The sequence below is a fragment of the Leptonychotes weddellii genome, chromosome 1 (assembly GCF_054177405.1).
Source record: "Leptonychotes weddellii isolate Sample4059 chromosome 1, ASM5417740v2, whole genome shotgun sequence".
NCBI classification, from domain to species: Eukaryota; Metazoa; Chordata; class Mammalia; order Carnivora; family Phocidae; genus Leptonychotes; species Leptonychotes weddellii.
Window position 1 is genome coordinate 48231745 of NC_138369.1, and position 26689 is coordinate 48258433.

Genomic DNA, 26689 nt, shown 5'->3' on the forward strand with positions numbered 1-26689 from the left:
GAGGATCAGTCAGGTCCCTCCTTCCTGTCTATTCATTTATCAGATAAGCTGTCTCACTTCTCTGAACTGTTTTCTGGTTTATGAAATTGAGATAGTGGTGCTTATGTGGGGGTTGCAAGGACTTGGTGAGAAGTGTGTCCAGGGCTTAGTGCTGGGCAGCACGGGAGCGGGTCTCAGTGAGCCACGTGGCATCTGAGCCGTTCTACCTGCTGGGCATCCTGCCAGGTGCTGGGAAGGAAGGGCTGGCTTCTGCCCTCGTAGGTCAGGCTGTAGGGGGGCCCACATGCATCTCAGTAGGTGCTGCTTGTCATCAAATCGGATGTAAGGCAACCCAGGGAAGGTTGAAAGTTGGGTGTGGGGGACAGAAGTCAGGACAGTTTCTTAGGGACATGATGTTTGACCAAGCCATGAGGAGGATGGTGTTTGCCCACCTCAGAAGGCCATTTTATTCAGGAGGAGACTAAACTTGCAGCAGGGTGGTGGGGTGGGGCATGCAGGATGTAAAGGGTCTTGCATGTCCCACATGAGGTTTGCACTTGGCTTAAAGCAAAGGGAGCTGGGGAAGGGGTCTGTGCAGTGAGATGATAGGAGCTCCTCTACAGGGCTCTTCGGGGATGACTCACCGATCTTGGGAACAAATGACCAAGCTTGAGGCCACGCTGGGGCCAGGCACTCCTTTGAGCACTTTGCATGCTCTAACCTCATTTCACATCCAGATGATGAGACCAAGGTACAGAGTGTGAGCACACACACGTGTGTGCCGGGGGAAGACATGTAGTTAGTATGTAGCTCCAGCCTGGTCCCTGAGTCCACTCTCTTGGCCTGGGCTTAGCAGACTTTTCCTGTGAAGGGCCAGAGAGTAACTGTTTTAGACTTTGCTGGCCACACCGTCTCTGCTGCAACTACCCAGCTCTCCCACTGTTACTCTAAAGCCGTCCTAAGGGGTGCATAGTGGCTGTGTTCTAATAAAACTTTATTGACCACCTGCTCTTGACCACTCTGTTTTATTTCCTGTCTTAAGTTACTTTAAAAAAAAGATACATATACCATGAAATTCATCCATTTAAAGTGTATAGTTCGGTGGTTTTTAATATATTCACAAAGTTGTACAGCCATCATCACTAGCTAATTTTAGAACATTTTCATCACTACAGAAAAGAAACCCAGTACCCTTGAGCAGTTGCTTCCCATTCTTTCCTCTCTCTGGCCCCTGGCAACCACAACTTTTGGTGTATATAGATTTGTCTATTGTGGACATTTTCTATAAATAGAATCATACCATGTATGGTCTTTTGAGTCTGACTTCTTTCACTTGGCATAATGTTTTCAAGGTTCATTCATGTTGTATTGAGTATTTCCTTCCTTTTTAGGGCCGGATAATATCCCATTGTATGGATAGAGTGCATTTGTTTATCCATTCGTTTGTTGATGGACATTTGGGTTGCTTCTACCTTTTGACTGTTGTGAATAATGCTGCTGTGAATATTCATGTGCCATTCTTTGGACATGGTTTTTCATTTCTCTAGCTTGTATACCCAGAAGTGGAATTGCTGGGTCACAGAGTAACTCTATGTTGCCCTAAAAGTAATGGCAAAGACAGCAGCCCAGTTTTCTGCAGCTTTTGCTAAGCACTGTTTCGTTTAGCTTTTGAGATCTCACAGGTGGGGTGGGGCAGGACCTGGGGCCCGTCTGACGCTGAATGCCTTGCCCTTTGCACTGTAGTAAGAACTTTTCTAGACCCCAGATGCTCTTATTTGGGTTTCTGGCCAGACAGGGAATATAGATGAAGACTATGGGGAGGTGAGGGGTGGGGTGGGTAAACAACATGGCATAGTGGGGAGTGTGGCAAATCCGAGACCATGATCCCTTCTTGCAAGGCTGAGCCAGCCACCGATCCCCAGAGGGACTAGGATCCAGGAGGTCGGCTCTGTAGACTTTTCAAGAGAACTTGGAAGTTGGATTTTATTTGGATTTATTCATTTGAAATGATGGGAAATAATTCAAAATGTAAAAGCAGCATTGCTTAGGTAAAAGCAAAGCTGCAGCTCCTAGGAGATCAGGCCTCGGAGCCACCGGTTTCCACCTCCCACACCGTTGTAGTGTGTCGACGGGAACCAGACCTTGTACTTATACTAACAAGGTCTTTACGGAGTCCTGTCTCCACAATCATTGCCCGGTCCCAGGTTGGGCTCTCTTATCCTGACATCCTGTCAGAAGGCTCACGGACAGCAAGCCGGACTGCAGAGCTAAGACCAGCTTGGCTGGCTTGCCATCTCCTCCACACTGGGACCCTGGGAGTCTCGGCGTCCAGGCGAAGAGACAAGATGCTGCCCTTCATCCACAGCTTGTTTCCCTGCAGAGGGAGAGTAAGGGGGAACAAATGACTCAGGTCTCGGGAGCTCACCTGAACTGTGAAGTCCTTATAGACCTGAGGGGTGGTGGTGTTACACACTGCGCTGAGCCTGTCATGAGCCATCAGAGGTACCGTGGGAGGAACACAAGTGCTCACCTGAGACAGGTTTGGGTTCGCATCCCAGGTGAGCCCCTCATGGTCACATGACCCTAACCCTTTAAGCCTCAGTTTCCCTTTCCTGAAATGGAGGCCTAACACCTGCTTTGCAGAGGGGTGGTGCTGAGTGCATTTTCCCCTCCCCCCCAGCCCCAGGAGTTAACTCTGATACATTTCTGTTCCCCCCCATCTGCTCTTGCAGGGAACACATTCAGCACTCTGGCTGGGCTGGTCTTTGACTGGACGATCATGAAGGACACGGAGGCCAATGGGTTCTCGGACTCCCACAATGCCCTGCGGTAAGAGGCACCTCACCTTTGCAGGAAAGCAGGAAGGAGGCTGTCAGTTGGCTCCGTGCAGGCTGGGGGCTTTTATCATCATCATCACCGTCAGCAAGGAGCCCAGGGCAGTTCCCAGGATGCTGGCCAGCATTCCCCATGACTGATTGAAGGAAGAGCATTTCGGCTCCCACAGCTGTGCTGGAACCTTGCTGCTTCCGCAGCCCACTGGGGTGTGCTCTGTGGGAAGTTGTCGAGGAGGCTGGCATGCCCAGCTGTGGAAGAGAAACCTTGCCCCAGATAATGGAAACTGTCATGGGGTGCTGGGAAAGGTTGTATGTGGCCTCAGAGGGCAGCCCTCCACTGGGGGTGAGTTAAAGGGGAGACAGGTTGTGGCTAGGAAGACATTCCAGCAGCGACAGCCCTCACAGGTGCAAGAGGCTGTGTTCCCCGGCACTGGACTCCTTAGGACATGGGTTTATTAGGCATCTCGACTCCCTCAATCCCTCCAAAAGCCGTGTGGGCTCTAGTACCACCATTTTTGCCATTTTTCAGACATAGAAACAAAGGTTTAAGCCACTTACCAGATTGGTAAGTGGCGGAGCTAGAATTTGAACTCAGATCTATATAAATCTTCACTATCCAATATGGTGGCCACTAACCCAACCCAACCCTGGCTATTTCAGTTTAAATGAGATAAAATGAAAACTCCAGTTCCTTAGATGTACTGGCTGTGTTTCACGTGTTTGTTAGCTATGTGGCTAGTGGTTACTACACGTTGCACAGAGCAGATGTGAAGCAGAAGGTCCCGTTGACGAGTGCTGGTGCAGACCCAAGGGCTAGGCTCATATCCCCTGCTATCCTGCATTGCCTCAGGCCTTATTAAATCAAATTTTAAACTCTCTTTTAAGGGAAAAAGATCTAATTTTTTTCAATATTCCCTTATAATCTTTATAAAATTTTATTTTAATTTCAGTATAGTTAATGTACAATGTTATATTAGTTTCAGGTGTAAAATTTAGTGATTCAACACTTCTATACATCACCCAGTGCTCATCACAAGTGCCCTCCTTAATCCGCATCACCTATTTCACCCATCCCCCCACTCACCTCCCCTCTGCTAACCACAAGTTCTCTATTGTTAAGAGTCTCTTTCTTGGGTTGTCTCGCTCTCTCTTTTCTCTTTGCTTATTTTGTTTCTTAAATTCCACTTATGAGTGAAATTATATGGTGTTTGTCTTCCTCTGATTTATTTTGCTTAGCATTATGCTCTCTAACTCCAGAGGAAGACTTAATTTAAAAAGGAAAATGTTTTAAGATTTTATTTACTTATTTGACAGAGAGAGAGAGCACAAGCAGGGGGAGCAGCAGCAGAGGGAGAAGGAGAAGCAGACTCCCCACTGAGCAGGGAGCCCGATGCAGGGCTTGATCCCAGGACCCTGGGATCATGACCTGAGCTGAAGGCAGACGCTCAATCAACTGAGCCACCCAGGTGCCCCTTTAAAAAATTTTGCAGCTATTTTCAGCTTACAGAAAAGTTGCAAGTATAGTACAAAAAGTGGTGTCCCTGAACCATTTGAGAGCCGACCTGATGTCCCTAATTATTTTAACGTGCATTTACCACCATTAAGGACATTTTCTGGCATATCCGCAATATCATCAAAATGAGATGAACACTGATGCCTACAGTCATCAGACCTCATTCAGGCCTTGCCAGTCTATTCCAGTTATATCCTTCACATGAAGTGCAAACCCCAGCCAGAGTCACCTGCTGTCTGTTGTCCTGTCTCTATCAGCCTAGGACAGTTCTTTGGCCTTTCTTTCTTTTGGGACCGTGATACTCATGAAGATTATAGTCCAATTATTTTGTAGAATGTCCCTCATTTCAGGATTATCTGATATTCCCTCCTGATTAGACTCAGAGCTTTGCATCTTTGGCAGGAAGATGGCAGAGCTGAACTTCTTTATTCTCCTGATTGCATCTTATCATGATTTTGTGGGTCTGTCACGGATGACGTTCACTGTCATCACTTGGGTTAGATGGTGTCTGCCCGGATGCCCCACTATGAAGTTACTGTCTTACCACCTCGCAATTAGTAAGTATTTTGTGGGGAGTTAAAAGTCTGGTCTTTTATTTACACCTTTACAAGTCCAGCTCTGGGCTTTAGGGAACATCTCAGCTTAGCGCACGCCTATTTCCATGGCAGACATCCTCACACCCTGACAATGGGCAAGCTGGGTTGCCCTTTTGGGTCAAAGGTCTTTGGGGGGATGGGACCCTCAACCTTTGTCTTCTGGATGAGCTCTGGACTTTCTGGTGTCTCGTGAAGTTCAGTCAAAGAGACCTGGATTCCCAGCCTGGCCTGGTCACTTCCTGCCTGCTTCCTCAGTCAAGGAATGCAGCCCATCTGGGCATCAGCATCCTCCTCTGTCCGCGGGAGGGGATTATTGTGGCTACCTCTGAGGGCAGCTGTGTGGGTCAGCACAGTATTCAGAGCCTCGCTGTGGGCCTGTCACACACCAGATGTTCAGAGAATGCTGGTTCCCTGCCCTAGTCTGTGCGAGCAGGTGCGTTTCCTGTCATGATAGCCTCCTGAGCTTCCAGAAACTCTGTACGTGAGCTGAATGTTAACCAGAATCGAAGGCATTAAGGCATGTTGCCACCAGAGTGTCCTGGATTTTCATTAATATCAGGATGTGACATGTAGTAAAGCCACACAAGGGAGTCAGTCACAGCGTACTACAGCCGCCGGCGGACCTTGGGGAGGGTGGAAGCCTGTCCGGTGGACTGCTCTCGTTCAAAGTGGGAAGGCGGGCTACCCTGTAAATCACAGGCTGCAAGAGAGAAGTGGAAAGGGTCCCTCAAGCCAGCCCTGCTTCTTGCCTACACTGTGGGGTCGCCGCCTCTGACTTCTCTCCCGACGTGGGGCTTCTCCCCACAGCCCAGCCCCACGGGCGGTAAGATGGGTGTGATCCCCACTTCCTGACACTGGAGGAGGGTCATTGAGCGTCATTTTCCAGGGGCAGGAGCTGGCCCTGAGCGGTGGGTAGGACGTCGCAGGGAGTCCTGGGAGCCTGGTGGGCATTGCTGGCACCACCCTGGCTGGGTCTGTGCTCTCGGGCCTGCTTCCTAGTTTCCTTGGGCCTCACCTCTCACACCTGGGAGAGAAGCATTTTTGACTAAGCAGGTGGTCCTCATATTGCAGGGTTTACCCTAATCACGTGCGGATTTTGATAAAAGGCACAGTGCCAGGCTTCAAGCAGATGAAGGCCTGGGCCAGGGCCCAAGAATCTGCGTTTTTCACAAGGAGGTGGGCAGTTCTGATGTAGGAAGTTTCAGGGACACATTTCTAAGCAGCACCAAGTAGGGCACCATCACTTACTTCAGCATCTGGCCCCTCCTAGGAGGTGCCAACAGACAGTGAATCCATTAGGGTCTTTGCTTCCACATTCAGGTCTGATGACACATTCCTTTTCCAGAATCCTCACGTTCTTGGAGTCCACGTACATCCCTCCTTCCTACATCTCTGAGATGGAGAAGGTGGCCAAGCAGGGGGACACCATCCTGGTGTCCGGGATGAAGACTGGCAGCTCCAAGCTCAAGGCGCGCATCCAGGAGGCCGTCTACAAGGTGGGGCCCTGGGGCTCGGGAGGAGCGGGGCTTCCTGGCATGGCTCACAGCCATGCGCACATTTAGGAGTGGTACCGTGAAAGTTTCACTGTTCATGAACTGGGAACTTCAGGGTGTGATTCTGTATTTCTGTTGTTGGGTTTGGTGTTTTGGGGGCCACAGCTTTCGAGAGAGGTAGTTGGGGGACCAGAGTGTACCATCTCCAGAGCTCCAAAGTAGTTGATCCGTTGTCAGTTTCAAGGGAGTTCCAGGAGCAGTGGGATGCTCATTAACCAGCTGATTTTCAACAAATACCCCCCTCCGTCCCAGTGGAGGGATGCATCCAAGCATTTGGAGCTCTGAAAAAACTGGGGACTTCCAAGTGTCCTCCATGCTGTTTCTTCCTGGGCCCCACTTTGAGCCCTGGGACTGGTGGTCCCATCTGTGGGGTTAAGGCTCCTTAGCTCACCGCCCCCCTCAAGTCGCCCTGGCCTCACTAGCACCTACTTCTCCATCAGCACCCATTGGGGGAGGGATAGGACAGCAGAAAGAAGAGGTCCTGGTTCTTTCCCGGTTCTTGTGGGCACATGTCTGCCCTGCCTCCTTTGAACTACAACCCTGAGATCTTCCTTTCGTTTGCCTGGTTCCTGGAGCTCACACAGAAGGGTGTGGTCCTCCATCTGCCATTGAATTTCTAAAGTGACAGATGAAAGAACACCTCCTGATTTACTCTTCAGTGGTTTAGCCAGTAGGCCAGGGGTCCTGGAGGGTTTTAGAAGCACAGGACGTGCCATATTGTAGGGGTTCATCTTGTAGCACCCTGCAGGTCATGTTTGGAGACTGCTTGTCTCTTTTTATTCTGGGCCCAAGCCCAGCCCAGCCCACCCCACCTCTGAGCTGCAATTCGCCCTTGTCCTGCCTGCTGCCCGTCCATACGCGGCTTCCCTGCCTGCCCCCTGCTGGAAAGCACCCACTGCAGAGCGGGGCCCAAGGGCTGCTTTTGTCTCTTTGGATGAATCAGAGATACTATGTAACTTACTATTAAGTGAGGAAACCTGTAAGATGTTATAACTGGAGCAAAGGAGAACCCCAAGAATTTAGGAATAGAAGCAGAACTGGTCAATATCCACGGGATGATAATCGACCACACCTCCACCTGAGACAATGTATTTGCATCTCTGTGGATGAGAATCATTTTCTTTGCTGAGTTTTCTCCAACTTGAAGAGTTGCCAAAAGATCAAAGGCAGGGAAAGGTGCAGGCCCCCATAGACTCCGGGAACCCAAGGGGTGCGCTGGACTGGTGGTGGTTCTCCCATTTCAAGTCTCTCGCACCTTTTCCTGATGAGGAGTTCGCGGCGCGGCAGGAGGGGGAAAGGGCTGAGCACTCATCAGGGACATGTTTCTCTCCCATTTTCAGGTTTGCCTGTGGCTTTCCAACCAACCTGGCCTTTGGGCTTTTGTGGGTGGAGCCCCCGAGCCCCTGGTGGCCACAGTATCCATGGATATCACTCCTCACTTTTCTTTCTGTGTAACTATTATGATTATACATTGAGCTATAGCACGCGTAACGTAAAGTGATGTGCTCAGCACAGTTCAGCAGTAGCCACTGAACACGTGCCTCGTGAACACACAGGGTTCCCCCGGGGCTTTGGGGGTCTGAAGGTGGGGGGCTCTGAGCATTGCCTTGTTTTTTTACCCCTAACTTCTTTGTCCCTACATAAGCATCCTGAGAAGTTCTAGATTCTCTTTCTCTTGTCTACACCACTCTCCATTCCCACCCCACCTCACTTTTTCTTCTTATTTTTTATAAGTAGGCTCCATGCTGGGTGCGGAGCCCAGCACAGGGCCCGAACTCAGGATCCTGAGATCAACGCCTGAGCTGAGATCAAGAGTCGGACACTTAACCGACTGCACCAGCCAAGCACCCCTCCCTCACCTCACTTTTTCTACCCTCTTTCTTCCAAGCACGTGCGCCCTGCAGAGGTCAGACTGCTGATTCTGGAGAACATCCTTCTGAACCCAGCTTACGACGTCTACCTGATGGTGGGGACCTCCATTCGCTATAGGGTGCAGAAGATCAGGCAAGGAAAGATCACAGGTGAGTCACTGACTCAGCGAGGTGGTCATGGCAGAGGCTTTTTATTATTGTGGTAAAATACACATAATATAATTACAATTTTAACCATTTTTATTATTGTGGTAAAATACACATAATTACAATTTGAACCATTTTTATTATTGTGGTAAAATACACATAATATAATTACAATTTGAACCATTTTTAAGTGTGCAGTTTAGTGATATTGAGTATATTCATATTGTCATGCAACCATCCCCACCATCCATCTCTGGGACTTTTCACCTTCCCAGAATTGAAACTCTGTTTTCATTAAACACCAGCTCCCATTGGTCCCCCCAGCCCCTGGCAGCCACCATCCTACTTTCTGTCTCTGAATTTGACTCCTCCAGGGACCTCATATAAGAGGAATCTTACTGTATTTATCCTTTTGTGACTGGCTTATTTCACTTAGCCATAATGCCCTCAAGGCTCATCCATGTTGTAGCGTGTGTCAGAATTTCCTTCCTTTTTAAGGCTGAGTAATAGTCCAGTGTACGCATATTCATATTTGTTGAGTGCTTATCCATTCATCTATCTATGGGCGCTTGGGTTACTTCTGCTTCTTGGCTATTGTGAATAATGCTGCTAGGGGCATGGGTGTGCAAATATCTTTTCAAGATGCTGCTCTCAGTCCTTTTGGGTGTATATCCACGCCTTTGTTTTGAGAATGTCAGAAGCTGTGAGCTTCACATTGGAGTGGGCTTTGCCCTTGGTCAACCACTGACTGCTGTCCAGCCTTGGCCGACCACTGCCCCTCCTTTGGGGCTCATTTTCCCCTTCAGATACCTTGAGGCCTTTCTGCCTATGCTGTGAGGGCAAAATTAATTAGTGGATGTGGATTTGTTCTGGAAATTCTAGAGTGCTGTGTACCTGTGATGCATTTTATATGGTGAGGGTTCTTAATACAGCACCAATCCTCTTAAGAATTATTACTATTATCATTTTTTTAAAGTTTATCCATGGGGCACCTGGGTGGCTCAGTCGTTAAGCGTCTGCCTTCGGCTCAGGTCATGATGCCAGGGTCCTGGGATCGAGCCCCACATCAGGCTCCCTGCTCCGCGGGAGCCTGCTTCTCCCTCTCCCACTCCCCCTGCTTGTGTTCCCTCTCTCGCTCTGTCTCTCTCTGTCAAATAAATAAATAAAACCATTAAAAATAAATAAATAAAAGTTTATCCATGTTTCATGGCCAGAGCACAAGATGTCAAAGAGTGTCACCCATCTGTCCGAGGGCTTTGACACGTGTTCAGGCAGCTGCCTCCCCCAGGTTGGAGGGTCATTCTGTCTGTGATGCAGGGTGTTGTGTAAGAAGCACATAGATGCTTCAGTATCCAAGAAACTTGGGTTTTGTTCCATAGATGGGGTCCTGAAAGACACTACCTCACCTGGGAGCAATGGATCTGTTGAGAAGTTACAGTGTGGCAGAGCACTCTGCCCCTCAGACCATGGAAGCTGAGAATAGGCTCCTTCTGGATAGGAAGCAGGGTGGGGGCTCTTGGCCAGAGATCTGAGAGCTGGGCCCCAACCGGGAGGGCAGTCAGCATGGTTAATGGCGGGTGATTTAATGAAGAGGTCTTGAGAGTTCACCCTGAATTAGTTCAGATGTCATAGTCCAGAGGAACAGCACATCTCAAGGGACCCAGAAAACTTGTGGGTTGGGTCACTGACCTACCATATATGTCAAACCGTCGGAACACATGAAAGGTAGCCCAGGGCAGGAAATAGGAATGTTGCCTCCCTTTCATCAATGGGGAAATGAGATGGAAAATTCTTCCAGAAATGAACACAGCTGGGTACTTGATGGTTCTGGTTGATGCAGGTCTGGAGTGGTTTCCAGACAGAAGCCTTGAGAACCGAGCCAGCAAGGTCCACCATGACCTAGTCATACAAATGGAAACTCTGTCCATTTGTTTTAGATGGATTAGGCTTGTTTTTTTTTTTTTTAATTGAGATATAATTCACATCACTGTCTTTTTAAACAAGTTGACTAGCAGGGAAGTGACGACTGATGGCATGACAGGGACATGAATTTCAGCTGCTGTCCATCTTGCGTGGCATCCTGTGTTGGCTTAGAGAATTCTAGGTTAGAGGCCAGTTATCTGGACTTATTAACATGCAGATAATTATAACCCCAAATTTATTCTTTCTCCTTTTTTTTTCAGTTTTCCTTCCTTGAAAATGTAATTTTTCTTCTTTTCTTCCATATCTTTATTTCCCTTCTGTCTGCCTCCCTTTAAATTGGGTGGCTCGCTTTCTTGTAAGCCCATTTATTGAGCACCTATTCAGTGCCGTGGTCTGCTAGAGGCTGCATATGCTGCCTGGGTTTCTGCCCTCCTGGAGCACACAGCCCAGCAGCCAGTCCAATGGTTACTCTCCAAACATCTTACAAGTGGGGGTGGGGAGGGAGGGGAGGGGCTCTTGGAGCTTGTAATAGGGGGCTATGTGCTGCCTGCAGGGCAGTGTTTCCAGCGAGGGCCGCAGGTCTCTCCCCTCAGTTCTCAATCCTTTGGTATTTGTACTGCTTGAACACATGACTGGCACAATAACTAAATTATCAGACAGAACAAAAGGTGGGGAGGCCATGCTGACTGAGGGAATTGGTGTCCAAAAGAACGTGAGTGAGTGCAATCATGGAAGGAACAGAGATAAAATGCACTGAGGCTGGGAGAATCACCTGCACAGGCTGGTGTCGGTGACCCAGGTGTCAAAGGGACTTGGAGCCCAGCACACCCTTGAGCCATGGCTGCCCAGAACTAGCTCTTATGGGCTATGTGAGCAGGGGCTGGAGCCAGAGGTGAGGGAGTGAGCTCCCCATCCTCCTGGGCTCAGATCTACCTCCCCAGGAGCTCCATGGTCATCCCTGGAGCCTACCCGTGGTGGGGGGAATAAGAAGCACATCTGGAGGGTCAGCCAGGGTCAGGAGGGTCACAGAGCCTGTCTCCTAGAAGCATGTGGGCCTCTTGGCTTATGGAAGGGCAGCCTTGGTGATGGCCCTTTATCCTCTGCAGATGGTAGATGAGCTGGTCTGGTGCCCCAAGAACAGCCTTCCTATTTTTATAGATAGACAGTGACCCTTAGCATCTGCAAAGCCTTCTGCATTCAGTGCTTCTCACAAGTAGTGAGTTCTGCATTATAAGAGGTGTTTAAGGAGTCAAACAAACCCCTTATTTTCATTGTCCTAGGATTCTGTAATTATGTTGTTGTGCAAGATCTTTTGAGAATCCGTATATTCATTTCCCAAAATGGTCTATTCATTTGGAGAACTTTAAATAAAGGAGGAAGCTAGTGCTTCATAAAACAGCATAAAGTAATACTGCTTTATTGTGCAATGGCATTATTTTATTATGGCGTGGATTCTCGATGCACTTCTGCCATATTCTGAAAATATAATCCTCAAGAATCTCAGCTCAGCTAGGCTGGGCTTCCCCCAGTTAGAGGACAAGGAGATGGGCTGTGTATACGCTAAGGGATTCTCAGTTCTAGTGTGCCCTGGAATCACCCAGAGGGCCTGTTCAAACTCAGAGAACCAGGCCCACCTCCAGAGTTTGATTCAGCAGCTCTGGGGTGGGGGAGCAGTCATTTGGAGTTGGCAGGTGACGCTGATGGTCCAGGGCCCACACTTTGAGAACCCTCTGCTCTAGGGCAGATTCTTGGGGACTTATTAGAACACACAGAAGATACCCTAAGACAGGAAGTGGACCAGTTGCTTTCCTTTTAAAGCTCCCGTTGGAATTCTTGGGAATTCTAAGGATGATCTAGCTGAAATTCCTCCTGGCCCTTGTCCTGGACACCTCCCATGGAAGGCCCTGAGCTGGGATCTGGGGAGGAATGGTGGGAGCAAGGGTGCAGTCTATGGTTCTCCCTCCTGTCTCTTGCTGGAGGGCAGAGATGTGGCCACGCCCCCAGGCTCTGTGAGCAGGTTGCTCAGTAGGAAAGTTGACAGACAGGACCGGGAGGGGTTGAGTAAAAGTGCTCCTGCTCTCTTTGTTTTTTTGTCTTGTTTTATGTTCAGTTAGCCCCTCTATAGTATATCATTAGTTTTTGATGTAGTGTTCAATGATTCATCCTGCTCTCTTTGGTTTGAATCTCAGCTCCGCCACTCCCCACTGGAGGACCCAGTGGGCTTCTTGGCTCGATTTCCACAGCACCACCATCTTGAAGCTGTGCGCATCAGCAGTACCCAGGTCAAGGGTGGTTGTGGGATAAAATGGGGTGGCAGGCCCATAAAGCAGCAGGCACAGTCCCACCACATCTCGATTTTGCAGTCAGCAGTAGCCATTTATAAAAGCGTTCGTGGTCACTACACATAGGCTGTGGAAGACTGACGCAGAAGCGGCAAGTTTTGTAGGATTGCTTATTTCCTGGGGAAATCATTTTTCATCCCTCAAATCCCAAATTGAGCAGTTCTCTCTCTTCTACAACGTGACACTGAGCAGGGAAACCTTGATGGATGGTCAAGATAGCAAAAGAGAACATTCTTTGCAGATCCTAGACTGAACTCCCCAAACCTGGTGGAAAACAATGGATTGGTGCCTTTTTGGACCACCCCCCCAGAGGCTGCACGGCTCCGGTGAGCCCTACCCCAGGCCCCTCGGTGTAGCAGCAGAATTCACTCAGCTCCTGGATTCTGCAAGCAGCCTGCAATTGGTGTCAGAGGCTGTGCTTAATGAAAAAAAAAAAGCAGTTTATGAGTCATTAAAAAACTGATTGCTTCTGAAAATTCATGGGTAGTGTCAGTTTTGTCCACAGGCATGGAGAATAATGTTAAATTTTAAAGTGTTGAGAAAATTGTAACACTGTATATTAACTATAGTGAAATTTAAAAAAAAGTGTTGAAGAAACTAAGTAAAAAAAAAGAAGAAAGAAAGAGAAATCAAGCAGTCATACTGATAGTCGGGTCCAGGGATTTGGGGTGGGGTGGACGTATGGGTTTCTAATGTTTCCTGTCTTTGCTCTTGTCTCCCCCACTTTGTTTTTTTTTTGCTTCTGGGCGGCCAGAGCTGTCAATGCCTTCTGAGCAGTATGAGCTCCAGCTTCAGAACAGCATCTCGAGCCCCGAGGGAGACGTGGGCCGGCCCGTGGCCGTCTTGGACCAGGACACATCGATGGTCACCGCTGTGCAGCTGGGACAGAGCAGCCTGGTCCTGAGCCACAGGAATATCCTTTCCCCGGCCTGTCTGCAAGTACATAAGCATGTCCTGTACAGGAGATCTGCTGTTTGGAAGTCATTTTTCTCCCCGAAAGCTTGGCGAGGCTAAAAATAACCCTGTTTTCCCTCAAGGTCTGAAAATTGGAAAGAACCGAAATAGCAACACGGCTGTGTAGAACGCTCACCTCTGTGGGTGACTCATAGGAGAGGCTCCAGGATGGGAGGTGGTGGCAGGAGCAGAGCCTCGCTCCTCGCCTCCGGAACCTTCCCTGGCACGGGCAGCCCCATCCGAGGGTCCTGGGCAAGGCTGTTTCCAAACCAGCGTGTGGGTTGTCCCTGTCCTAGCCTTGTTTGTATGGGCTCCAGTGTCCCTTGCAGAGATCCTCCTTTGCTAGTGTAGGAAGCGTGGTGTGGCCTCTGATTCTGGAACATGGCTTTGTTCTACTTGTCCTCACACAAGGGGTTTTCATCCTCTCTCCTACACATATGAGCTGAATCCTGCCAGTTGCTCTGTTCTCCTTCTTGTGTTTTGTTCCTTAAGTAAGCATTCAGGTATCCGCATGCAGGGTGCTTCCAGGTTACCCAATAGCACCATCTACGTGGTTGAACCCAGATACCTGGGTAAGTTTGGTCATCCTGGGTCCTCCCAGGTGCTACTGACAGGAGTTAAAAAAATAAATAAAGGCAACAACAGCTCCCCAGAAAATGCTTCACACCGGCTAGCTCAGCCAGCTCGTGCCAGGGCTGCTCCCCAGTCCTCCCTGCACTGATGCACAGAAACAAGCAGAGGGTAGGCCAAGGTCAACATAGGTGGGCAGCTCCAGAGGCCGAGAAGTGTTTGGGTAGAGTCTGGAGGGCTTTGTCTCCTCCTGGTTTCTATACCAGGGCTCTGTCCAGACCTGTGGACATTTGGAGGTCGGTCAGCTCAGTGACAAAGGAGCCCCTAAAGCAAGGATACACTTGGTAAAAGTCTCAGTGGGGAGGAAGGGGAGGCATTTGACCCAAGAGAGGAAGGGAGGACTTGGCGGTCATGGAGGACCCGTGGGGGCGGAGCCAGGGCCCAGGAGCTGCCGTAACTGATGAATGCTTGAGAGATGTCCAGGACCCAAGTGTCACCCCAGGTCATAGAGATGATGCTCCCTTTGAGTTTGCTCCGAGTTGACGCACCTGTTGGGTGTACTGAATTGGTTCAGGCGAGAGAACATTTGACCGACATGCAGCAAACCCCTAGGTCCTCCTGTGAACCACCATGTGAGCTTGCTGATCGGTGCGGACCTGAGCTGACAATGTGGTAACACCAGGCAGGTGTGTCTTAGGAGCTTCATTTATTCAGAAAGCCTTTTTTGGTACCTTCCCTCAGTCTGGCCTGTGCTGGGCCTAGAGTTCTGGAGGAAGGAAGCATAGGTCCTTGTGCTTGGTTTTGCAGAGAGAGAGCAGTGTAAACAGATGGTGACAGGACAGTGGTAGAGAGTTAGTCAAGTTGAGTGCCGAAGAACAGCTTCTGGGAGATGAGGGTTGAGGCAGGCATTTCCCAGAAGCTGCTCCTTTGTAGGTAGGTCGGCCTGGCGGAGGTAGCAGTTTGGGCGAGGGTGTGGTGAGAGAGTGCACGGCCTCACGGGGGTCAGCGAGCAGCCCGTGTGCATCGTGTGTGGGGGCACAGCTAGAGGCCTGGGAGGGAGGGCTGCTCACGTGGATAGAATGCTCAGTGCCAGGCCTCAGAGCCAAGACCTACTGTGGATTCAGAGCTCTACCTACTGTGGATTCAGAGTGCAGACCTACTGGGATTCAGAGGGTTATGGATTCAGGTGTAGACTCACCATGGATTCAGAGTGCAGACCTACTGTGGATTCAGAGGGTTATGGATTCAGATGTAGACTCACCATGGATTCAGAGTGCAGACCTACTGGGATTCAGAGGGTTATGGATTCAGATGTAGACTCACCATGGATTCAGAGTGCAGACCTACTGGGATTCAGAGGGTTATGGATTCAGATGTAGACTCACTGTGCATTCAGAGTGCAGACCTACTGTGGATTCGGTTCATACAACTACTGTGGATTCAGAGTCTAGACCTTCAGTGGGTAGGTTCAAGTTTGAATGAGCCCGGGAGCAGTCAGTGTGGGATATGCTCAGGGTGGTGCTGGGGAAGCTGAGAGCTCACCCCAGCTTCTGCGGGCTCAGGGCCGATGGTGAGCATTAGATCTCACCATGCTTAGCAGCTGTTCTTTCTCCTTGGGGGAGTGCAGGTGAGCCGTTGTGGGGTCCTCCAGGTGTGCCTGGTGCCGTCCCCTTCCTCAGCAGCACGGCCCTGTACAGGCCCGAGTGTCAGGCTTTGTTGCTTGCCTGTTTTGTAGGGTTCACAGTCCACCCCGGTGACAGGTGGGTGCTGGAGACCGGCCGCCTGTATGAAATCACCATCGAAGTGCTTGACAAGTCCGGCAACAAGGTCTACCTGTCAGACGTGAGTGCCTGCCTTGGGTCCCGGTGGGGTGTCAGTGTGGGATGTGCCTCCTGGAGCGGCCCCCCAAAGCTGCAGGGCCCCCATGCAGGCAAGCTGAGTTATTGATTCCTAGTGGTGTTTCTGGGTCCATGAGAGACAGCACTGTGACATCTCTGGGGCCTCTCAGGACTTTGTGAACCTGTGAGTCTGTGCCCCCCAGCCCTACCCCTGCAGGGCCGGAGTGGGGAGAGGGGGCCGCAGGCAGCTCAGTTCCAGAAGGCGGTGATGGGGGAGCAGTGTCTGCCTGCTGCCTTCCTGCTCGTTTGTCATAGCCTGAGACTTCATGGTGCTGAGAATCCGTCTCTTCCTGCTCTACAGAGGAGCAGGGAGCACTCCCTGACCTTTCCCTGCGGGGCCAGGAATACCTATAACTGTCCGGAAGGCCCAGGTGACCTAGGCTAACCTCAGTTAGCTTTCTGGCTCTAGAAAGGAATGGCAGACACAGGCAGAGGGAGAGGAGTCCAGCAGGTTTTGGTCCTTCGTGAGAGGTTCCCAGGATCATCAGTTGGAATGCCTGGGACATTCCTAGTGGCTTCTGAGGTTTTAGAAGAAGAAGGCAGCGTTCCCCTGGGGCAGCTTTGCAGGTCATTGCTTTCCTCGTGTTATTGAATAAAGACTGTCGATCACCATTTTTTTGGGAAGAAAACTCTGATGGATACTGATGACATTCTTTTGTGTTTGGTGGTTTCCTCGTTGGGACCTCAGGGTCTGAGAAAGCCAACGATAGTAGGCCTCAGGCTCCCCTGAGGAGCACTGGGTCATCGGGCCATGCGGGAGTGTGGTGGCCTGGGAGGGGGTCAAAGGCTGGAGGGCTCAGAGCCCAGTTCTAGGGCCTCGTCCAGCTCGTCTGCTGGTTTTGGAGGCCTCTGGGCCTTGGGCCGCCCCATGGCCCGGCCTGGCTGCTCTTTGTGGGTCACGTTGCTCCTTTCCTGCATTCTGACTTCCTGACTCATCCCAGAAACACCTCTCTCACCCATCCTGCCTCCCTTCCAGAATATTCGCATCGAAACCGTGCTGCCTTCTGAGTTCTTTGAGGTGCTCGCTTCTTCCCAGAATGGGTCGTACCATCACGTCAGGGCAACAAAGCGGGGCCAGACGGCCATCGAGGCAGCCCTCACCTCTGTGGTAGACCAGGCAAGTCAGCACCTCCCTCTCTCTGCCCCCCTGCACCCTCCCAGGCTGGACATGAGCCCTGGGAAGCCGAGGACCCCAACTTCAGCCTGGTGCACTGCTCTCGTGGGTACTCTGGGGGTTGCCTCCCATCTGGGCTCATGGGAGATGTCTGGTGGTGGGGCTTTGGGCTTTTCCTGTCCCTGTGTCCACACAGGGTGCCCCTCCTACTTTGCCCTTTGCCAGCCTCTGTAAAGGTGAGCCTGCCCTTCTGGGATTGGGGCGGAAACCCTGTTGGGGAAGCGGTGTTGGGCCCGTGTGTCTAGCTGTGCTGTTTCCCGGGGCCATGAGCATCCCTCTGGCTATTTTAGCTCTTGCGTCCTTTAAAGTCTTTTCATTTTCCCCCTTTATTAGAAGACCAGTCAGTTATGGGTGTGAGCAGTTTTTTTACTGATTGGAACATCGGCATGGGTGTTCTCATCTTCCTACACTGCACAAAACCTGTCCCGGCCCCTTAGGAGGCAGCAGAAAGAATGGCCTGTGGGGTAGACAGCAATTCCTGCCTGCCTGTCACTTCAGCTCTGGGAGCTTTGGGCAAAGTTGCTGCTGTGCCCCATGCCTCAGTTTCCCCATCTGTAAAGTGGAGTAACCACATCATCTCATCTGGGGTGCTGTGAGGATGAAGTCAAGCAGCATTTATTTGAGTGGCTGTTACAGAGCCATAGAAAGCTGTCTCCATGGAGACAGAGAAGGCTGCAGGGCATTTAGCATCTTCCTTCCTGCTCCCCGGCAATCACAGAATCTTTGTGACCTGATCTCCGGGGAGGGGCGGGGGTCTGCTTGACTGGGAAAACCTCTGATGACCTGGTTGTCATGGTGACGTGCGGTGCCCTCACCCCCTTGTAGGATGGAGGGGTCCACACATTACGGGTGCCCGTGTGGAACCAGCAGGAGGTAGAAATTCACATCCCAATCACCCTCTATCCGAGCATCTTGACGTTTCCGTGGCAACCAAAGACGGGCGCCTATCAGTACACAATAAAGGTAACCGTGACACCCCACGTCTGGGTGCATTCCTTTGGGTGTTTCCATGGGATTGGGGCTCTTCCCCTATCTTGTTTCTTTTAATCTTACCTTCTAGTGGTTGGAGAGAATTTAAAATCGGGGAGTTTTATGCTTTTTATATTTTCTGGGGTTTCTATCACAGCACTGTATTTTGGTAATCAGAAAAAAAACCCCTGAAAAACAGAAAAGAAAGCATGGTAAAGAAAACCTGGAATACAGATTTAAATTCCACCTGCATTTGTTTTGATAAAAAAATGATTGTTTTCTACAAGTAGCGTAACTATCCCTGGAGAAAAATGTGAAATTCAAGGGAAAAATATCTCTAACTCTGTCACCTATCAAGTGTTCTCGCTTTCTGATATTCACGTGCCCGTCTGGCCTTCGTTGGCAGGGACTGACTTCTGTGGGGGCTTGAGCCCCTGTGGCCAGTAGAGTCCCCATCAGTCCCCACTGCCTCCCTGGCAGAGTGATGCCTGTCACTGGGACCCGCTGCCTGTGTGTCCCCTTCCTGGCCTCTCTTAGGTTCCGGGGTGATGGCCCCTGACCTGGGAAGCCGCTGGACTGTCTCTACTCCATGGAGGACCACCAGGAGCGGCTGGGGTGTGTGCCGGGAGGGAGCGTTGCGCCTGGGCAGGGAAGCAGCTTCCTGCACCTGACTCTGTGGCCCAGGGTCCTCCCAGTCCAGTCTGTAGGTGCTCCCAGGTCTGGGGCCACTGTTAGGGGCATCAGCGGGTGTCAGCCACAAGGCCCCCAGAATATGAGAAAGAGAAAGGAGGCAGGGTGGAGAGACCAAGGTGGGGAGGTGGTCTCCAGCCAGATGTCAGCCCATGGAGTGGGAGGCCGCTGACCATGCGAGTCAGAGAGTGAGACAGAAGGATGGACAGAGAGACCAGGCAGATGGACTGATCTGATGGTTTTCTTCTCCAGGCGCATGGTGGGAGTGGGAACTTCAGCTGGTCTTCGTCAAGCTACGTGGTTGCCACGGTCACCGTCAAGGGTGTGATGACCACAGGCAGTGATACTGGTCTCAGTGTGATCCATGCACATGACGTGCAGAACCCGCTACATTTCGGGGAGATGAAGGTGAGACCTCAGGGGCTTGGAGGCTCAGGCTGGCGGTTTCTAGCTGCCTTCTCACATCCAGCCCTCAGGCTTGTACTTGGTGTTGGTGGTGGGCAGTGGGATGGACGTGACATCCCCCACCAGGCAGGGGATGGGACCCAGAAGGGCCAGGGTCAGCATAGTAGGAATTTTTTGGAAGGGAGATCAGAGAACACAGAAGACATGAGATACTCAAAGGAGTCATTCTAGAAAACTCAGACCTGAAAGGTCTGAATCTCTGAATTAGAAGGGCCATTGAGTGTTGGTAAATTCACAGCGAAAGGGAGGCCCCAAACTCCACGAGACCTGGGTCTGACTCCTTTCCTTTCCCTCTACTGGGGCCCGACACCTGGCTCTTGACTCCAGGTGACACGGGACCAACTCACTGAGCAAAGGCCTCGGGTGGGAGTGGTCATCTGCAGCTGAGCCTCTGCCCACCCTGCCTCGGCCTCCTGACTTCTTGACCCTGACCTCAGCCTGCCATTATTCCTTCATTTAGGGCAGAAGTCAAAGCTCCATACGCGGTGTGTCCAATCCCAACCTGCTCTTACGTTTTTTGGGACATGGATGGACAGGTTATTCTAGTCTTTTTATTTGGATCCACTTAGAGACACACACACACACGCGCGCGCACACACACACACACCCATCTAAAGACAGGTTATTCTAGTCTTTTTATTTGGATCCACTTAGACACACACACACACACCCGTCTAAAGATTGATCTCATTCTCATATAAAAAGAGTCATAACTGAGACCCTTTAGCTACAGCATAATTGCCAAATATGTGGATAAACTATGACCACCTTGCCCCCCTCCAAGCTTCTTTATCTCAGTAAATGTGCAACCTTTCACCCAATTGCTCAGTCAGAAGTCTGAGAGCAGTTTCTTGAGATACAGTGTGTGTAATGGTTACAGTCTGGTTTCTGGGGCCAGGCTGCCCAGTCCAGTCTCCACTGTGCTTGGGCAAGTCCCTTACACTCCTGTGCCAGGTTCTTCATCAGGTGGAGGTTATTAATAGAATCTTCTTAACAAACAGGCTCAGGGGATTAAATTTAGCAATGTTTTTACAACAGAACCTGGAGGGTGGAAAGTATTGTTTTATAGAAGTATTAGCTGTGAGTGATGACACTCTTACCCTGTACCGGGGCCCTCTTTATATTCCTCCAGCAAGCTGAGCTGGTACATGGCTCAGGACCTTTGCACACACTGTGTCTTCTTCCTACATTTTTCTCCCACGTTTCTGTCTGGCCACCTCTGACATGCCTCTCAGGTCTGAGTTCCTGTGTTACCGTATCAAAGGGGCCTTCCCGAACAGCTCTGTCCCTGAACTCACTCCAGTCCCCAGCACACATGTCCCCCAAGCTCAGTTTTCTCACTGACTTGTCCTCAGTACCCAGTGCACGGCAGCTCTTAAATACTGGCGCAGGCCCTTCCTCTCCCGTGGAGCCTGATGACCCCCATCCTCACCCCTGTCCTCCAGGTGTATGTGATCGAGCCCAGCAGCATGGAGTTCGCCCCGTGCCAGGTGGAGGCACGTGTGGGCCAGACCTTGGAGCTGCCCCTGAGGATCAATGGCCTCATTCCTGGTGGGGCCAACGAGGTGGTCACCCTGAGCGACTGCTCCCATTTTGACTTGGTGATCGAGGTAGAGAACCAAGGCGTGTTCCAGCCGCTCCCAGGTAAACCAGGACTGATGAGTGGGCACCAGACAAGGGGATCAGGCCAGACCGCATAAGTTCTCAACATGGGCTGCCCCAGATTCCTAAATGGAGGGCTTGAGGCAATAGGGGAATCAGGAGCATCAGGAATGGCATCTATCCCCTTGTCCACCCTCAACAATGGTCCGGTCTGGCTCTTGACCACCGTGTGACCTGCCTTGTCACTGGGCTTTCAGAACCACCCATCTCTAAAATGGGTGTCATCCTAAATAGAATTGCATGTCCTCATGCCCATTACACTGTCTAGAAGGTAGTAGGTGCTCACAATACACTGTCCATAGGGCTTTTAGCTGGTGACAGAATCCTGACACTTTGGTGTTCCGACACCCTGAGCAGTCCAAGCCGTGCGCATTGCTCTTTCCTCTTGGGCATGCCCTGCAGGGTCTTAATGGTGATATCGGTGGTGACGGTGGCTGTGGCAGTTAGTTTAAGGGATGTCAACCCTGCCAGGTGTGGAGTGAGCACTCAGTGTGTGTGACTCATCAGACTTCTGGCAGCGGGGGGGGGGGGCAGGGAGCTGTGGTTGGGCCACATGTCATATGAAGAGACTGGGGCTGCCTGCTGCCCAAGGTCACGCAAGGGCACAGGTGGGATGGGATAGAGACCTGGGTGGATCTGGCACTGACCATGAAGGCTTTTGTCCCCTGAGAAACTGTGCCTCCCAGGGGAGCCAGCCAGGGGCAGCCGGGAGGTTCCTTTGCGGACAGAGAGAACCAAGGACTAATGATCCATTGAGGGAGGAAGAAGGTTTGGGCAGGGGTTAGAAGTGACAGGTGGGCAGGGTCTCTGTGGTCAGGGCCCAGAGGTGGGCACGTCCATGGGGCACGGGCACATACAGTGGCCCTGGGATTGGAACGTGTCGAATCATGAATCACGAAGGGCTTGGATTCAGGGTCCAGGCAGTGGGGAGCAACTGTCGGCTGTTGAGCAGAGCACTCGATCCTGACGGGTTTAAGCAGCTCAATTGGCAGAGGTGTTTGTCAGGATCACCTGTGTGCCAGGCAGCTTCGCGTGTCCCCGCTGTACTTGTGGTTACTCGTGGAGCTGTGTGAACCTGAAGCTACGCAGAGGAAGGGGACGGCGTCTCTGAAAGGTCACCAAGCAAACCGTGTTTGCGTCCTTCCTTGGCAAGTGCTGCTGTGCCTCTCTGACCACCCAGGAGGAACAGCTTTATGAAAATTTAAGTGTCCTCATTGAAGGATGGAGGAAGACATCAGCGTGAGGGAGAGGAGCCTGCTGATGGCTGGGAATGAAGGACAGGGTTGGGAGCTCCACAGCTACGGGTCTGAGCACCGCTTCTTCCGTATATTGGCTGTGTGATGGTGGACAAGTTGCCCAGCCTCTCTGAGCCTCGACTCTTCCATGTATAAAACGGGGATACTAACTCCTCACTTGGCTGTGAGGGTTACAAATGAACATCCCTGAGCCCAGTGCAGAAGCATTGTTCAAGGAGTTTGGTTCTGAAGATGGCAGCCGAGACCAAAATCCTGTGGCATCAAAATTTCCCTTACAAAGCCCCTTAAATGTCCCTCAGTGTAGAGTTGATGTGGCTTGTTGAAGCCTGTGTGTAGGGTCTCGGTTGTATGAGAACTATGTATCTTAAAATCCGGAGCTTCGTCTGGGCAGAGCGATGCTGGTGTCATGGAAATCTGTGGGACTAGAGACCGGGTGGGGCCAGCAGATTGGGTGACATCTGTCTGGGGCACAGGAGACTCATGGAACAGACACTTGGGGCCAGAGGGGGTCCCCACGTTAGGTTTCCTTCTCTGTCTCAGTCTCTTTCCCAGGTAAGATTGCCCAAGGGTGAAAAGACACAAGATGGGGCTCAGGTCCCAATTCTTAGGAAGGGGCGGCCCCAGGCCCCTAACACCCTCTGGGTCAGTTTGGAGCTCCACCCTGTTCCTATTGGAGTTGGCTGCTAGGGTCCCATTTCTTCCTTGTCCTCATCATTGAAGCCCCCCTGAAAGTCCTGGGGCTGGGAACCTCTGCTGGAGTCACTGGGAACCTCTGCTGGAGCCTCTGCTGGAGCCCCAGGGCTTCGGGCTTGGCTAGGCTCAGTGCCCAGGGTGACGACACACCAGCTCTTGCTCTGCCCTGGCCCCTTCTCTGCTCCCAGCCTTGGCTGGTTCTCAGCAACCTGTTCACTGAGCACCTAGTAAGTGCTGTGCTCTGGGGGTTCCTGGTAAACACGAGAGGCATGGTGTCGCCTTCATGGCCCACACAGCCGAGCAAGACCCATGCTTCCACAGGCAGTTATGGTGCCTGGGACGGAGTGCGCCTGCGGGTGAGCACAGGTCCCGGCAGCTCCGTCCCACTCCTGGGCGTGTGCCCGGCAGAAATGCCCGAACATATTCCCCAGCAGAAATGTGCAGAAGATGGATTTCTAAGCCAGTTTGGGGGTGCCTGGGAAGGCTGCTTAGAGGAAATGAGAGCTGCACCCGAAGGATGAGAGTGGACAAATTGGGAGTGTCCTGAGGAACGGGAAGAGTATGTCAGGAGCCAGAGACCACAGAGGGGGTGGCATGCTCCAGGTTTGGCCCCAGGTCCGTGCAGGTGGATCTCTCATTGCCAGGGCAGAGGCCGCAGGATGGGGAGAGCCTGGTACTCAGGGAGCACCGAGTCTTCCCACTAGGCAGGCTGGGGTGGGAGGCGGAGGCATCATGCTCAGGAAGCTCCTCTGCCGTGCGTCAGAACCCCCGTTCTCCAGCGCCCTTTTCCCAGCTATGCAGAGGACCTGGCGTCCTGGCTTATAATTTGGGGTCGTGTCCAGAAAAGGATTTGCCCAGACTCACTGCCGGCAGGGTCCACACTCAGACCTAGCATTTCCCTGTCTACTGTGTGTACTTGTGAACGCAAATCGGCCCCTTTGGCAGAGTTGCAGTTTTCCGGAGCTCCTGGGCTCTGCTCACGGACTCCATAGCACACCCTTTCTGGCGACGTAGGGATTTCTGCTCGGGGCATCGCAGGCTCTGCTCTTTGGTTGCCCCAGCCTGGAAACAACCCCAGTGCTCATCAGCTGGTGAATGGATGAGCACCCTTGTAATGGAAGACTCAGCAATAAAGAAGAACCAGCTATTGATCATGCCAGAGCATAGATGGATTTCAAAAACATGCGTGTGAAACCAGCCAGATACAAAGAGCCCCCTTCATTGATGTGCAGTGTGAGGCAGACTGATCTACACGGAGAGCGACTGGTCATGGATGCAGGGTTTCTTTTTTAGGAGATGAGATATTCTAAAATTAGTGGTGATAGCTACACAACTCTGTGAGTATGTTAAAAACCACTGAATTACGAGTGCCCTCTAAATGGGTGATTCTGTGGTATGTGAGTTATAGTTCAATGAAACTATTATTTAAAAAGCAAAACTAAACTATGGTGGAAAAAAGTCGGAATGCCATAGTGATGGCTTCTGGAGAAGGGGGGAAGCCCCCGGGAAGGAGCGGGAGGGAACTGTGGGGGCAGGTCGTGTCCCGCATCTTCGTAGAGGTTCGGGTTTCACGGGTGGATGTGTTTGTCTGAGCTCATGGCATGGCCCACTTAAGATCGGTGTCTCACTATGTGTAAATCTGACCTTAAGAAAAAAAAAGAACCAGGAAGAAATACTGAACTAGAGATAATTATGCATATCTAAAGCAATTCGAATGAAGTGTGCTGAAGCTGCAACTTACTTTTAAATGCATTAAAAACTAAGATCAGGTGATGGATGGGTAGGGGGATGGATTGATATGTAAAATACAGCAAAATGTTCATTGTAGAATCTAGGGGATGGGTGTGTGGCATTTCACGGTAGAATTTTTTTCTAAGTGTTTGGAAAGAAAACAGTAAGATACCACTACCCTCCCACTAGAATGGCTTTTTTAAAACTCGTGGAAAATACCAAGTATTGGTGGGGATGCTGTGTAGCTTCTAGTAGCAGTATGACTTGATGCATCCATTTTGGGGAAGATACTTGGCAATAATGATGAAAAGTGAACATACCCATTGCCCTGGCAGTAAGGACTGGAGGCAAACATACCGCACTCTTAGGGATACACACAACAGAAATGCCGGAATATATCCATCCCGGAAGACACGCACGCATGCACGTTCATAGCAGCACCCTGCGTCAGAGCCCCACGCTGCAGACAACCCAGTGTTTGCAGTAGCGTGGGGACATCAGCAGCTGTCTAGTCACACAATGCAATCAATCATACTACAAATGTGGATAAAAGATCTACACTGTGCAAAATATAAGGAGGGCTCTCACCACAGGCAGTTATGGTGCCTGGGACGATAGTGAGCTTAAGAGGGCAGACACAAAGGAGTTTATGCTTAGTGATTCACTACGTATAAAATATGGCAGCCAGCAAAATTAAGCTGGTGGTGAGAAGTCAGGTAACAGTGGTTTTCCTTGGGGAGGGCTAGTGACCAGAAAGATCTATGGGAGATTCAGGGATACAGGTCATTGTGTTTTTTGATCCTAGATACAGGGTGTGTTCAGTTTGTGGAAGGAAAAAAAAAAATCACTATGAATTATATGCATATGCTACGTGTATTTTTAATATGGGACTTATACTTCAAATTTTTAAGTTGAAAAAATTAGATTGTGTATCAAGCCCAGGATGAAGGAGGGGCTGTCAACCTGTCATGTTTTTCTGAGCAAAGGCAAGTTCACAGGGACCATTTGGCTCTCTTCTTACAGGGAGGCTGCAGCCAGGATCTGAGCACTGCAGTGGGGTCAAGGTGAGAGCAGAGGTCCAGGGCTACACCACACTCCTCGTGAGCTACAGACATGGCCGCATCCACCTGAGTGCCCGGATCACCATCGCTGCCTACCTGCCCCTCAAGGTGAGCCCGGGGTCCCTGCCCTCCACCTCCTCCCCTGATGCGAGTAATTCATTTGCTCTGGCAAATTTGTATTAAAACCCTGACTGGTCAGAATAGCTTTTGGAATAGTTACTGCTCCCTCTTGTCTGGATTCAGGAAGGAGGTTGAAGGAGCAGAGCCTTCCTGATGGCAGACGGTGATTGCTAACTGTGTGTGGATGACATGCTCTCTGCAGAGATCTAGACAGGAGGGCTTCTGGTCCACTCCAGAGCTGTCCTGCCAGGTCTCCATGGAACCCTAGGATGGCATGTGCAGATTCTGGGGTCTGGGAGACACGAGTCAGGTCTGGATTTTGCTGTCTGCCTGCCATCAGGCAACCAGCTGGTATGTGAGTCCCCCTTCGTCCATCTGTGGCCAGAGGCAGCTAAAGCCTCCACAGCTCAGAGCTCACTGCCTTGGCTTTGACACTGACTCCCCAGTTTGAATCCAGGTCCGACACCAACTCTGTGGCATTGGTTAACTTAATTTTCTGGGCCTCCCATTTCCCTGCCTGTAAAATGAGGCTAATACAACACCAAACTGTAGGGTTGTGGTGAGGAGAAACTGAGCTAATGAATGAAATGGACTTAGAACAGTGCCTGGAAGGTAGTGAGTGCTCAGTAGGGTTAGTTACTAAAATGCAGATAAAGGAGAACCAGACCTTCCTCCCAAGGTGGTTGGG

General features: G+C 50.9%; 1 protein-coding gene across 2 annotated transcripts in view; it reads left to right on the top strand.

The window, feature by feature from the left end:
- NUP210 (nucleoporin 210) overlaps positions 1–26689 on the top strand; it is a 100888-nt gene that overhangs the window by 22424 nt on the left and 51775 nt on the right. For both annotated transcript variants that reach the window (XM_081822784.1, XM_081822783.1), the window contains exons 4-14: positions 2712–2808; positions 6268–6418; positions 8364–8496; positions 13513–13671; positions 14216–14284; positions 16018–16124; positions 17157–17297; positions 18180–18317; positions 19266–19421; positions 20924–21122; positions 25844–25989. In XM_081822784.1, the coding sequence (XP_081678910.1) occupies positions 2712–2808; positions 6268–6418; positions 8364–8496; positions 13513–13671; positions 14216–14284; positions 16018–16124; positions 17157–17297; positions 18180–18317; positions 19266–19421; positions 20924–21122; positions 25844–25989 (1496 nt within the window). The remainder of the gene's footprint in view (positions 1–2711; positions 2809–6267; positions 6419–8363; positions 8497–13512; positions 13672–14215; positions 14285–16017; positions 16125–17156; positions 17298–18179; positions 18318–19265; positions 19422–20923; positions 21123–25843; positions 25990–26689) is intronic.